Genomic DNA, 15,404 nt, shown 5'->3' with positions numbered 1-15,404 from the left:
ACTAGATGGGCACAATTCCTGTTTGTGAGCCCACTTCTTCAGAACAAGCAGGTGAAAATGGAGAAGAAAAGAGAACATCCTGCTTCTCTGGAGAAGTTTATTTTAGTTTTCATTTTAATGACCTGTGCTTATCACTTGGGACTTTGGGACTCATGAGTGATATGACTGAGTCTGAGCAATAAAAAAGATGAAGTTAGTAGTTGAGTTTTTTACAAGTAGAAGATGTGGGGAGAGAGCAGTTTGCACTCCAAAGGGTCTGAACAGTGAAACAAACCCAAAAAAGGGAGCTAGTACAGAAAAATTGCCAAAGTGCAGGTAGCCACAATGTTAGTGCTGCATGGTATCATATATATTTTTTTTTAATGTTTAATCTCACACCACAAGGCTCTGCTTTTTCCAGGTGATATTTACCCATCAAAGTAATCACTAGAGCATTTTGGAGGTCCTTTCTTGAACCCTTTTGTGGCATGAAATAGGCTAGGGGCAAAAGGAAGCATTCTCCAGAGAGCTGGTGGTTGTGAAGTGCCTGGCTGGGCATTGTGGAGTGCTGCAAATTAAGGACATAAGCAAGAGGCTGATACTTGATTTGTTGCAAATGTTGGAGCTGGGAGCAGAGTAGAGGTCTCATAAGAACTGAAAGCTATATATGCCTTTAATGCATAAACAGAGCATTTTGCAGTCCTGAAAATCTTATTTAGGGTGATGCTGCTGTGACGGCTGCTGGTGACTTCTTTTACCATGTCCCTACTCTTGTATCCCTGCAGTATTTCCCACTGGCAATTGTGGGTTTGTATGTTACTGCTTTTGAAGAGGATTTGATTGTAAAATATAACATGTTAATCATGCTGTGCAACACTCTGATGTTCTTTATAGCTGAGCTCAAGTGATGAAAAGGCACTTTATCACATTCTCTACTGGCGTTTTTTCCACAGAGTCTAATAACTAAATCGACCATAAATTCAGTGTGGTTTAGTTTTTCTGTTGTAAATCCTCTCTGCCCTCCTTTTTTAATAAGCAAATCAAAAGACAGCTCTGATGTATGTTGTCTTGGACTCATCTTTTTCTACTTCTCGTGCTGAAGGGTATATTAATTTCTAATTTAATTCATGTTATTCTGTTTTTGATTTCATTAACTATTTGAGTACTCATTCTTCTTTACTTTAAAACTAGAAATTCCCAATGACAAAACATCAATGGCTTTTTGATTATATTCAGTGGGTGGAACTTCCTGGACAAATGCATCTTGTATTTGGCAATCACACTTTAACTGCTGCTCTGTGGCATACTGTGTTTTTAATTAGATAAGATGAAAGACTAATGCACTGTGGTGTGTCATGCCGTGGTGCTATCAGTCCCACAGATAAGCACATTCCCACTGATAGCATTTGGGAGATGACGTTTGCTCAAGGCAGGACGAGCACCCGTCTGTGTGACGGCATTGTGTTGTGAGAGTGTCTTTGCCAAGGGAAAAGCTGTAAAGAACATGTTTACAGAAGTCTAGGATCCTGTCCTGGTGCCTGCCTCCTAATTCCTAGTGAGCAGCATGCAAAATTAACATAAACAGGCCATTGAAAGTAAGTACTGCAGAACTCATTAGTTCACAATTGGACTGATTTCAAACTCTGAGAGATAGTGAATGTAGGATGGGGCTTTTTGCCCAGTTGAAGTGCCTGTGGCTGCTAAACAGTTCTATGTCATTCAAATACAGTAATTTAGGAAAATGGAAGTGTGCCTAAAGATTGAGAATAGTTGATTGGTATGAAGGGATGAGCGGATTTAAGGAATTTGGAGTTTTTAAAAGATTTTTGGATCGTGTCACAAACGGGATTTTGATAGGATTTGTAGACTTGTTCTTGGCTGTAATTCATGCAGATTTCAGGGAGACAGATTTTTGTTGTCTATTATTTCTACCAGCATTTTAGTTCACTAAGCAGAATTGGGAAAGGAAGTTATATAGGATACCTTACCACTTTTTTAGATGCATTTTATCTGTTTTTAGAATATATTTTCACTTCTATTTACTGTGAGGTTACTTAATGCCATTACCACGGTTTAGCTCGGCCTTAGGTGACCTTTGCTGCTGGCCTTAATGTGGTATTTTGGCAGATTAGTAGTGAGTGGCACTAATTAGGCCTTCTTCCTGAAAAGTTTGCAGGGCGTTTGGTCTGATGTCTCAGTTTTGCTTCAAGCCTCCCTCTTGTTCGTCAGGGGAGTGTTGGTGAATTACTGCAGGGCTCTCCACTCTCCATCACTTGTCTGGCAAACCTTCTTTTTTGTGGAGGCAGCCCACCATAGCATACTGTGATATTCCTGATTGATCTTCTCATTGGCAGTACTAGTGATGGGTAAAACCTTAGCAGTCAGGGACAGTGGGAGCTCTGCTCAATATAGCCATTGTGCTTCAGCTAGTGGTAAGCAGGGGGTGCTTCTTAATTAGGAATTAATATTCAAATGCTTCTGGGAATAAAAAAAAAATCACATTCCAGCCTCTTTGGGTCACAAAATGTCAGTCTGATAATGGCACCCACATCTCTGACTTTACTTACTGTTGGGGAAGAAAAAAATAGATTTATCTCTGAACAAACTTAGTTATTTTTGTTTTTTCTCAGTCTGAGCGATTGTAATTAATATTAAGACACTCTCTAAAACAAGGAATTTATTATAATGCGAGAGTGAGGATGGCTTCTATTGACCTTTCCCTCTGCTGGAGTTTCAGTGTTTTAGTATGTGCTGCTTGCACTGGAAAGAATTTATAATCACAGGGCTGTCAAAGACAACCATTGTTCTCCCTGCTCTGAACATGTGGGTCAGCTACAAGTGCTTTCATATCCCCCAGAGCCAGGAGCTGGCAAAGAGTAAAGAGCACAACTGAATTCTTCTGAGGCATCGGGAAAAGCATTTTGCATATTTTTCATTGCTGATTGCTTGAGAAAGACATCCCTCTTTCATAACAGGAATTTCTCTTCAAGGTAGACGGAGGCTGGGGCACACTGCTTTATTATTCTGCCAGGCTGAAGCAGCAACAACAAATGCTGTCTGCTGGGGTCCTGGCCAGATACAATAGATGGGCAAGGAGAGGCGGGGGGATCTTTTGGAAAGCAGCAAACTTAAACCTGATGCAGGCACGATGTTAAAATTGTAGTGCCTTTGGCTGTGCTAGGGACTGTGGACGACAAGTCAAGTTTCAGGTTACTTTCACTTTTGATCAGTTTATTAACTGGTCTATTAGAACTTTTTCTCAGTTCATTGTACTAATCTAATGAGAGTAGTTTCTTCCTAAACAGCATAAAACTGGTTTATTGCAAGCTTGCACTTTGTTTTGAAGGGAAGAAGGGGCAAAAACCAAGGAAACCCTTTTTTTTGGGGAGGAGATTCTTAGTATTTGGGAAGATGCTTTGTTTTTTGGTGTGCAACGCATCTCACTAGTGTCAGTGCCTTCTTTCTGAGGAGGTTCCTGCTGTATTTCCATGTAGGAAACAGAGGATATTGAGAGCCCCAAGCGCAGCATTCGTGACAGCGGCTACATAGACTGCTGGGACTCGGAGCGCAGTGATTCCCTCTCCCCGCCTCGCCACGGCAGAGATGATTCCTTTGACAGTCTGGACTCCTTTGGCTCCCGCTCGCAGCAGACACCGTCTCCAGATGTAGTGCTCAGAGGGAGTAGTGATGGTATGTACCAGTCACAGTGCAGCACATGCACAACATTGTGACATAAAGTAGCGTTTCTGGAATAAATGTGCCATTCAGAAGCTGCACACAGCCTCTGACTCAGGCAAATCTGCTGGGAGAACTTCTCTGTGAATGCTGATCTGTGCTCTCTGAGGTGTAGATGACTTTGCCAACAGCTTACCTGAAGTTTGTCTCAAGATAGTGCAGCACTGGGAAATGAGTTACATCATTGCAGTGTGGTTTTATGACGGGAAGAGTGTTTTTCTGGGTTTTGGTGTAAGAGGAGGTTATGCAGACTCATTTTAACTTACAAACTAGGCTGAAGCAAGACATAAAATTACAGGAACAGCGTATAGTGAATTGTAGTGAATAAAATGTTTGCTTAAGTAAATGCAGGGCAGATAAATGACATAGAAATATCTTGAGAATGTCTGATACTTGGCAGAGTTTTGAATGCTGATGTACAGCACTTTATCAAATATCATATATCTTTTTATGGCATTTAGAAAATTGGGTAAATTAATACATCCCAGCATCAAAGCTTTGTACACATTTGTGAGAGGACAGGCAGCTCTGGGCATACAGAATGGCTACTGCTTCTCTGCCTTTCTTTTCTGATTCCAAGAGGTTTTCAGAGGCTTGTAAACACAGCATGCTGGATGAAGAAGGATTTTTCTATAACAGATGTGGAGCACACACTTAAGTAACCTGTCATGAGTAGGATTCTGGTTTAGGACAAAAGGATGCATGATTGAGGCTCTTTCTGTGCAGTTGCATTCCTGATAAACAGTTGAATAAGTCAAACTTTATCAGATGAAGTTATGTTGCACACATGAATCACTTCTCCTTAGTAATGTTGGTTTTTTAATTTAAAAAGGAAAGGCGGGAAGATTTTTTTGGTAGGAACCAGATGTTCATACTGCTTTTGGCAGTTTGAAAGAAACTGGTGCTAATCATAACCGGACACATGAAAGATTTCCTGAGGTGATGGGGAACTCCTTAGAACTGGAAAGCTGGCAGGGAGAGCTGGTATCACATTAGAATTATGAAAGAGCCCTGGGAAAATCAGAGCTAAGATCGGCTCTGCTGCTCTGAGTAGTCTGTGGTGTTTAGGCTGTTACTGGTTGACCATCCAGAACTAGCTACTGGGGCTGATTCCCTGAAACAGCCTCATGACCCCTCAGACACTAAGCAGAGCACAGACTCCACACTATAAAATATATATTACATAGATATATATATATAAGGCTTTTCTGCCTTCTCAAATGAGACAAGCATGGTGTTGGCAAATAGGAACACCTCATATGTCCTAATCAAAAATTAGACCCTGAGTGCCCAAGGAATGTTCAGTTCCATGCTTACTTAGAGCTGCTAGACAGCCAGTTACATATGTCCTGTAGATGCTTCCTGTCATCTTCGACTGTATTATCAGATGTTAGAAAGGTTTTGATTGTTTGCTAAGACATTCTATCTTGTCACATTCCTGAGTCTGTAACAAACAATAAGATGAAAGCCCACAAAGCTTGTTCTGAAAAATTACTCTTTAACCAGGGTGCGTGCAGATGCTGTGTGCACATGTATGACTTGTCCAGCCAACACTTTCTAATTTGTCCTATTTTCCATGCTTACTACTGCCATAATTTCACAGCTGTCTCCTACAACAGTTGCAGGTGAGGTGTAACTTGGCTGACCTCCTTTATGTTGAACCTCTTCCTGTGATCCCAGCAGGCCAGTGTTTTACTCAGCTGTTAGTAGTTTTTGATAGAAACAGTATATTGGACTCGATGATCTTAGAGGTCTTTTCCAACCCAAACAATTCTCTGATTCTATATGCAAAGTTGGATGGAGGAAAACATTTTGCTTTCATTGCTTCTTTCTCCATTCAAATAGGAGCTTTATAAACCACATAATATTGTTGTGGACTAGAACTATGATTTCTTCCACTCCTAGAAGAAATAAAAGCCTGAATAGACATGATTTAAGTGATGCTAAGGTGATTAGTTTAGGTAGAAGCAGTATGTAATACTACCTTCACAAATGCCGTCTGTGATTAGTTTCATTGTTGAGGAACTGCTCTGGTGTCCCATGGAGAACTTGTCCCTTAGCAAAAAAACAAACAAAACCAGTGGTAGAGTAAAACAGTTATTTAAAACACAGTAGAATCACAGACTGAACTGTCTTTAGAGTTGCCAGTTAATAAAATGCTCTGCTTGGCCAGCAGTTGTTCGTGGATCCTTTTAAGAAGGATCTTTGCATGTCATTGGTGTATAATTTCTTGTTACTAGTTGTGGAAACTGCTGCTGCTTCTACTTGAAAAAGCAAAACAACAAACTTTAGGTTATAAATGTAGAGCATAGCTGCCTCTTCCATTTGGTATTTTGGCTTCAAGTACTTTTTTTGCAAATTTGAGCTGAAAATAATTTCGTTAGTAAGATATGAATAATTAAAGAAGCTGTATTTCTTTGAAGTACTCAGCTTGGGGATGCTGGTAGGCACATCAGTAACAAGAGGAATGTGTTCTAATTCCTCTGCTACTGTGGTTATCTATTTCATCCTTTCTGTCTGCCAGTTCAAGACTGGTTTTGATGTGATACAAAAATAGACACCAGAGCGAAGTCAAAAGCAATCAGAATAGCAAATAACAGTAAGGGATCTTTTTCTTATCTTTTACTTACTCTGTGCTCTGCTTTGTCTAATGACACTACAGCCCTTCCTACCTCAGCTGTCCTCAGACACCCATGATTCTATGACGGTATCTCCACTTTTTGTTTAGACATGGATTCAGGATACCAATTGTGGTGTTAGTTGTCAAAGTTCTTAACAAAAATTTTCAAGTGAAAGATTACTGACAAATGTATTGTGATCTCTAACATTCATTTCCATTGTGTCATGTCTTTTCCTACTGTTCCTTTTCACTCTTCTTTGTCGCTCTCCAAGAAAATCATGAAAAACTCAATCTACTGCGAAAGCTCTTTGCAAATAACATTCCTAGCATATTTAGACCTCTTTTTTCTTCCTCCACTTGAATTATACACAAACTACTTGTGATTTTTATGACTTCATTGTTTTCAGTTGTTCAGTATGTAGCACAGTGAATTAGCTATTAATTACTAGTGTTTTGAATTAACAAGAGGACACAACCTGAGTGGCTTCCCTTCACCCTAAAAAGGGGAACAGCTGATTGCAGATGCAAGTGCTGCAGAGGGGCCAAGGACCAGAGACATCCAACTCTCCAGAGCTTGGAGAACATGCAAATGCTGATGGGACAAATAGCTGAACACATTCCATTTCACTCTTCAAATCAGGGTCCATGATAAGGTTATACTGCTGGGAGAAAACTATTTACATAACTTCTTTGTGAATTATTTTAAAAGGCTCATGATGATGCAGGGAATCTAAGCTTCCAAAATGGGAAGTTCCACACTGCTAATGCTCTTTAGGGCATTTCTCCTACAATTTGGGAATTTCAAGTCAGAAACTTGCCTAAGTTTCAGTGTTCTAAATACGTTGTAAATATCAGGAAGTTTAGTTCATTTGAACAATATCAAGTGGTCGCCCAGCTCTGCTGACCTCGTATCTTATTCTCTCAAACTCTTGATTTTTCTCTGCCAGTTTATTTCTTCACTGTAGTGATCTAACATCTAAATCCTGAGATCACTTCCCTCTGCCCTTGCACCTTTCCATCTGAGTATCAAGTCTCTGTCTATTCTGCAGTGTGCTAGACTGATTGACTAGGCAACCAGTGAGACTGGAGAGAGACCATTGAGCCTTCTGGTTCACAGCAGCAGCTGCTGTTCTCAAGTCTTGACTGAAGCTAATGCTGTCTGTGTTCAAACTGCTGTGTTAATGTGTGTGTTGGAATATCCACATATTCCTGCCATTCTGTAGCTATACAACACGGAATCTTTTTTTTTTTTTGTTTGAGCTTGAGTTAGGCACCTATTAGTGTAGGTTCAAGACTGTGAATCAGATCAGACATGCCCTTATGTACAACTAGGAGTCATCTGGGCTTTAGGCAAACTTCTGCCCTATCTGATTGACCAGTCTGGCTTAGTTTTAACCTAAGGTTTTTTATGTGGTCTGTGATTTAAGATGAATTTTTCAGGGAATGATGGAAAAAAGTTCACTGTCTGTGTAGATGTTGTGGCTACTACCTTCAGTAACTGATTTTAAAATACAAATGCAGGTAACAGTGGCTAAATATAATTTTTTTGGTGGTGTTTTCTCTGATTTATAGTTTAAAAATAACCCAAACAACTGGATGAAAGTGAAAGTAAAAAGGACATTTTTTCCAACTTCCTCACTAGGGAGAGGAAGTGACTCGGAAACTGACCTACCACACAGAAAGATGCCAGATGTGAAAAAAGATGATATGTTGGCGAGGCGGACCTCACATGGTGAACCTAAATCAGCTGTGCCTTTTAACCAGTACCTCCCAAACAAGAGTAATCAGACTTTCTATGTACCTGCTCCGCTTCGGAAGAAGAAAGCTGAACGAGAGGAGTACCGAAAGAGCTGGAGCACAGCGACGTCACCGCTGGGAGACAGACCTTTCAGGTAAGACTGGCCTGCCCACCTCCTCCTCTCCTCACTGATGGCGCTCTAACACCTGCCCGGTTTTCATTCTTTTCACAAGGTGTATGATGCTGTAATAAATCTCTTGCTGGTGTGGTACTGATAAGTAGTTTTTAGCAAATAGTGAGGCTAGTAGACAAGTAACAAGTGGAAAAATCATTGTTGCGATGTCATTATTTACCATACAATGCAATCTGTTTGACAAGATATTGGTTAATGTAAGTAACGTCGATGTTTGGCTCAAACCCAAGGCTGGAAAAAACTGTTCTGGACAATCTGTTTCAGTTCTCAAGATAATTACTGACAAATGATAACTCAAAGTAATGTTTTATCTGTTTAATCAAAATAGTATTTTTGCTGTGGTTTTTTTTGTAAAATAAATTTATTTGTATGTTGTATTTAATACACCAGTATGGTTTATATAGCTGTGACTCTGTGTGTGACTCTGCATGTTGGTTTTGTCAACTAATACTTCACTTTTGATTTGGACTAAAAAACAATCTCCTTTAAAGAGCGTAATTATCTACCCTGATTATTCATCAGAATTCATCCTTTGGCATCTTGACTTCAGCAAAATGTGCTTATAAGTGTGTATGTTTCAAGCACAGCCTACATTAAACTACCTTGTATAATTAATAGCAAACCCCACCCTGAAACCATAGAAGAAGAACTGAATGAAACATCAGGACTGTGTGAAAAGGAGAAAGTGGGCTCCATGGCTCCTGAAGCAAGCTCCCTTAAAAATCAATTAGGTGTGAATCAAAGTGAAGAAAACTCCATAGATCAATATCCTTCATCTAGTGCAAAAGAAACATCAGCACCCAAGGGGAAAGATGTGGAAGAGATCAGAAAGTTGAGAAGACTGGAACAAGCTGGCATTAAGGTCATGTCAGCAGCCCAGCGCTACGGCAGGTTAGCCCAGCAGTGTGGGAAATCATGCACGCTTCACTATTGTAGGATTGCCTGAAGTGTGGGCTTCCTTGATCCACTGTGATTTCACATCTCCTAACAAAAATCCAGTCTGCTAAGCACTCACAATTGCTAGTGAAGGTCTTGGTTTGAAAAAGCCTGTGATGTGGCAGCTGTGGATTGCAGAGTTGTATGATGCTAACTGCATTTGTGTTGAGAAATTATATTGTCTTACAGCATAATGTAAACAGGCTCCAGGAAAACTACTACACAGACTACTTGTCACCTTCCACTTAATGCTTTCTTGTACTTAATAAAAATATATAGGAATCTACATTAAATGCCTAGTTTACCTAAAAGTTTCAGAAATTTACATTGCTTGTTGCTGGTGGGATGGTTTAGTTTACTGAACCACACTTTTTAGTTGGGTTGATATTTTTAGCTGTGTTAGTAAATGATACATTTATTTTTAATGGCAGGAACTATAAAGGCACAGTGCTTGTTAACACATGTACCGATTTAAGTATGGAGGCATAGTTCAGCAGACATAATTTGCCTGACTTTATAACAGAATATATGTAGTTATTCACTTACTACCTATGTTATTTATTTTTGAATGTACTACCTATGTTCTTTAACTTGAGAACTGAATGATGGCTAGGTTCACAGCCCATGCCTTTCCATCATCTCAATCTCTTCCACTCATGGGGATGAACTGCAAAGTAGAGTTTTAGCTAACATGTCATAAGTGCTAACTTATAAACAATCAAAATGGCTTGGCTAAAGGGTAAGTGTCCAAATGTCCTTCTGTCCAAAACATTTTGGTTTGGATTGTGGGGTGAAATCCTAACAGTGAGTAGTTTATCAGTTGCAGGTCTACAGTCTGGGCTTTGAAATGCAGTAGGAAGAAATGCAGCTCGTGTGTGGTACAGTTTATTCATAGGTGCAGTGATGCTGGTGTGCAGCCACATGCAGATGTGCCATATGCAGATGAAATAGTCACAGAACATATGCTGTCACATGTCCCCTTCTCAGGTCTACTTCACTGTTGTCGAGCTGTACTGAACCAGTGTTTATGTCTGGCTGTGGGATGTTACTTTTGATGAAGCCCAGCACCAATGATGAGGGGCTGTCTGGTATAAATGAGTTCTTCAGCCTCACTTAGTGTGCTAGTATATGTAGTAAAATACAGTCATTGCTTGTGTTTAGCAGTTCAGTGCATAACAAATAGCTCTGTTTGCATTTGGAGGATGCTCACCATGTTGAGAGACCCTTTTCCAACTCTGAGCTTGATCTGTTTTGATGTCCACAAAGGAGAAGGATGTGTGAACAAATGTGTGGTTCTCTCCTTGGACAATCCGTTGTCCTTACAGCCCTTATGGAGAAGGGAGGAGAAATAACAACTAATTTTTCTTCCTTGCTCTCAGTGGAAACGACTTGTGGAATTTGGCAGCCGGAAGAAGGAGGAGATGACAGTTTTCTCTTCCAGCTAAGGGTCAAAGAGCAGAGCTTTGTAACCCAAGCATCACTGTAGCAAAGTAAGAGCTTGCTTCTGGGGATTGTAGGAAGAAACAGCAGAAAAGGCACAGAGGACAGAAGTCTGTAAGGAAAATTCTTTGTATGTGAAAGTGGAAGAATAGTGGGTGAGGAGAAAGGAAGAATTTAGTAGTGACACTTTAGGATACATTTAACCATGTTTCTTAATGTCTTATTATTCTTCTCTGAACATCTCCATTTTATCTCTCTTCTTGGCATCAAATTCAATTTTCCATGCACTAATGGCATTCAGCAATTCTCAGTCTCTTGTTTCTGTATTCTGATTTTTTTTCTTTCACCCTTCTTACTCCCTCATCTTTCTCTGATACCAGCCTCTCTTTTGTTTTTTCACCTGAGGCTGGCAGTTTTATTTTAGTTCCTTTGAGTTGTTTGCAAGCTGTTTTCTCTCAACTTAATGACCTCTGGAGGACACCTACTGTGACTTTTGAGTTCTACAAGGCATCTAATTGTTCCTAAAGCTTAAACTCAGTAGGGGACTTTTGAGTCCTGAACAGGAAAGATTTGAACTTGTATGCAAATGTATTTTTTGCTTGAAGTCTAAGTGCCTGTCTCCATTGCTGTAGCATGTTCTAGGAAAGAGCTCCTTTAGTTAGCTGAATTAGATACTATACAAATGCATGCCAAAAAGTAATTCCCCTTCCCAAAAGAGTGAATTGTCTCGGTTGCATGTTGTTTATTGATATGTGATCTTCCTTGCTTGCTTATTGCCAGCACATCTGTCTCTTAATTACTGTATTTTATATGAAAGGTAGGGATCACATTCATGGAGACACCCTAAAAAGAAAATAATTGAGTGTGTTTAAAAAGATGGTGGAGAGGAGAATTTAAGAGAGAAATGTGAGCAAGCTTTTATATGTTTGTTGAAAAATAACATGGACTCTTACCTTGACAGAGCATAGGGATCCAAAATCCTTCCATTGTTCTGAAATGAACTATAAGGATCCACAAGCCTGTATGAGACCTTGCTTCAGGGAGTGCAAATGCCTGCAAGTTTGGAAACACCTGCTGTACCAGCATTGACCCATTTACTGTTTCTGCAACAGCTGGGGCTGGGTGTGCAAGAGCAATTTGCAGCTAAATCTACTATTTAGTATTTGTTATCTATACCACGGTAAACTGACCTTAAATTACTTTTAAGACCATCATAAACTGTTTCAGGAGACCCCAAAAGGTCACAGCTAGTCTTTGATTCCTTGAAAAAAATAGTAAATGAGTGGAAAATATTCTCAACTTAGAAAGTGATTACTGAAGTCTAGTTACATACTAAAAGCCATAAGTTTCGTATTGCAATGACTCATAGTTGCACTTTTGAGTACTATAACTCAGTATTTCTTTGTTGCCAAAAACACTACTCTCAGAAATGCTACATTTGATGCTCTCAAGCTTCACTACTGTTGGTGGACATGAGACTGAAAAATCCAGCAGTTCTTATTCAATAATTGCATGGTGAGCCAGCTGTTTCTGAAGCTGTTGTGAGCACAAATATTCATGAGGAAAAGGGACAGCAGTTCCCATTTGGAATGCTACTGGCCAGTTTTTTCTGTTGCCCTAAGTGAAATTTTGATCCTTCAGAGAGATCTAAGGAAAAATTTGCCTTTAGCTAATTTGAAACCATACTCTCCACATCACTAATGGGGGATCCTGTGTTTTGCAGTATAAGAAGGCAAAGGCAGACAGTTTTGTGTGTCCTTTGAGCCTGAGCCAGGCTGCTCTGCCAGGGATGGTTTATGGCTTCCCCATAATTTTCTCCAGCAACTTTGTGGAGCAGTACTTTCAAAGGGCAGCTGAGAATGTAAAATAAGTGGTGTATGTAGTGGGCTTGCAGGGATTTAAAGTGTTGTAAATGCTTTTAAAAAACAATCTTTACATTTAAGGTAGTAGAGAAACTCAGAGCAACCCCTGAACTATTTAGATTTGCTTTCTTAATGCCAGTCTGTTTAATCCTTTGTGATACCCTCTATTTCACTTTGTATAGCAAGGTGTGCTACATGACAGAGCAAATGCCTACAAACGTACTGCATGGAACAGTCCTTGCTGCCCAACTTCCTAAAATATCAATATGAACAACTATATTTTTAAATGTGAGAGTTGCCTAGCTCCTGCCATCTGTCTTTTCAGTTTCCCTAAGAGTATTGACCCTTACAAGTTAAAATAAGCTTAATCTTTATGGGTACCAGCTGTCAAGTGTCTTTACTGTCATAATCTTCAGTAACAGCAAGGCTGTGTTGATAGCAGTTGTGTTTCTGACGAAGGCAGGTGGCAATATTTTCTGGCATGCCAACATCACTGGTGTGCTATCATTGCAGCTACTGTATGTCAGCTGGCACAGAGGCATAGAGGGATTGGCATAGAGGGCTTATTCTGTGGGAAAGGAAAGGTTAATTAGGAAGAGAATCAATCAAGGTGCATGTGAGAAGAAAGCAATTAAGAATACTAGGGTGGGTAGACAGCCTCCGTGATTACTCAGATGGGTTTTTGGTTTTGTTTTTTTTAATAGACCTATTAAAAAAAATGCCAAATATCTGATATTTCAAGACTCAACAACATTTGCCAGGGATCTGATATTTGCATCACATTTCTTACTTTGTTTGAAGTGCTCAATAAAAGAAGTTTAGTACTGCCAGTTATGGTAATACCTTCACTGCATCTTGTATGCTAAAATTTGTTCTTACTGGTTCTTCCAGCTATAGCTAAAATAAGTAAAGGTCCAACATGCTGACTTTTTTATGTACAGATGTCGTGGATTTGCTACTTTATATGATAAGTTTTATTTCTAGCTAGGCTTTGTCCAATCTAACAGCAGCTTCAAGCGTATTTGATTACCTGTGCTGTTTTTTTGACCTGGAGGTGATGCTGCACTGCCCTCTCCTCCTCTGGTGCATCAAGAGCTTTATTTAATTTTGCTCTATGTCAGTAAAAAGCCAATATGTGAAGACAGTGGAAGCACCCCAGACATCATCCTTCGCAAGGACAACCCCTTCATGACACATTATCAAGGAAAGGATTCTGGTTCAGAAGATGAAGCAGCCAGCAGAGTTCCTGATTTAGAAAAGGATGACTTTGCCACCCGGAGAGCCAGAATGAATCAACCCAAGCACATAGTTCCATTTAACTCCTTTTTAATTGGACCCTATACAAGTAAAGAGAAAGGTAAACTGGAAGATGTTAAAAAGCCATTGCAGATGGAAAAAAAGGAACATGCAAGGTGTGCATTCATGGTCTTGTTCTTTCAATTATAATGCTTAATTTCACCATGCTGTATTGCTGTATAGGTCTAAAGCTGTCTTGGCTACAAAAAATACCCTACAGGTTAAAGTAAATGCTAAAGCTTATCAAAAAGTGAACCAAACAATTTTTTTTGTTACAGTGTGAGGAGAAGTGTTAATTAGTTGGGAGTGTAAATAAGATTTTGTTATCTAAGCTCATGAGATAGGGCATGAGTAATGGAGAATAAACTTAGAAAATATGTTCTATATCTCAACACTTTTTCAGATCACTTTCAGTGCATGTTTTTTGATGCATTTCTTTCATCCCATGCTCTTTTAATACCCTGCATGAAACAGGGCCAGATGAGTCTTTAGTGAAGGCACTGAATATATGTGCCTACTACACTGCACTGAATTATGTTGCACCTGGTCCTAATGTGTGTTATGCAGCATTGGTTTGGGAAATGGATCAGGGGTTACAAGGCTTCAGCCTAGAAAATCTCTTCTTTCTTCAGCTCAGTGATACAGACCTTTAAGTCACTGAACACAAATATTGGCTAGGTAGAGATCTTTTTCAGGAAACTGTTTTATTTTTGGCAAACAGATGCGATTCTAGATAAAACCATTATATACACACTACAGGGAACCCTGACTGTAGTAATTGATATGCTCCCAAAACTACTTCTAATATTTAAGAGCTCTTTTCAATTTTCAAATGTGTCATTCAGTTGCTGGTAATTTGATTATATTAATATTTTCTAATGACTAGTTTGACAGGACAGCTGAGGAGCACCTAACTAAATTTTAATTGTCCGATGCTATTGACATGAGTCTTAAGATCAAAGAAGTTGAGTAGTACGTTTGAGAGCAAAACCTGAATTTGCTGTGTGAATAATATTCAAATGAGATATTTGTAACTATTAAGGAGAAAGCTTATTGCAGAAATGCTTAATTCAGTAATAACATAAAGATTTTTCTTACTTGAGCTGGGAATAGAAGTTCACGTGAAGATGTCATCTCAGTAGTGCATGACTGGGGTAGCATAGCTGAGAAGTTTGAACTTCAAATGATTCATTCCATGTTTACTTCCTAAAATTAATGTGAAACTAATATTATAAATTCACTTTTATCTTCTTGAGCTCTGAAGCTCTTCTTTTGACATTGATTTATAATTGCTTCCTCAAAATATCTTTCCTTGCTGAACTGGAATGTGCATCAAATTAGAAGAAGACGGGTGCACATGACATCAGTAAAGCAAACAGTTACAAGCAAAGAGAACCCACTTCTACAAAATGAGAAGACTGAGTCAGAGGCGGAACTGCAGGTGAAAGAGCTTGATAATGAGAGAGATGATTTGGCAAAACAGAAATTGATGCAATCTCAAAGCATCCTTCCTCAGCTACAAGAAGATGTGCTTTTTGCCAATGCCTCTATAACAAAAGCAGATCTGGAGACCTGGAAAAGATTGAAACTGTCAGGGGAGCCCAG

The 15,404-nt window shown here is 39.4% G+C and overlaps 1 protein-coding gene across 1 annotated transcript in view; it reads left to right on the top strand.

Annotated features, from left to right (window-relative positions):
• The window catches only part of LIMCH1 (LIM and calponin homology domains 1), a 188,776-nt gene that overhangs the window by 115,647 nt on the left and 57,725 nt on the right, over positions 1-15,404 (top strand). The window contains exons 7-11 of the mRNA XM_071432482.1: positions 3,474-3,669; positions 7,977-8,226; positions 8,884-9,156; positions 13,625-13,915; positions 15,141-15,404. Of these exons, the coding sequence (XP_071288583.1) occupies positions 3,474-3,669; positions 7,977-8,226; positions 8,884-9,156; positions 13,625-13,915; positions 15,141-15,404 (1,274 nt within the window). The remainder of the gene's footprint in view (positions 1-3,473; positions 3,670-7,976; positions 8,227-8,883; positions 9,157-13,624; positions 13,916-15,140) is intronic.

Source organism: Agelaius tricolor, unplaced genomic scaffold (genome assembly GCF_023055355.1).
Source record: "Agelaius tricolor isolate 1412-34295 unplaced genomic scaffold, bAgeTri1.0.p SCAF_8, whole genome shotgun sequence".
In the NCBI taxonomy this organism is placed as follows: Eukaryota; Metazoa; Chordata; class Aves; order Passeriformes; family Icteridae; genus Agelaius; species Agelaius tricolor.
Note: the sequence above shows the minus strand (reverse complement) of the source record. Positions and strands in the feature narration are given on the sequence as shown.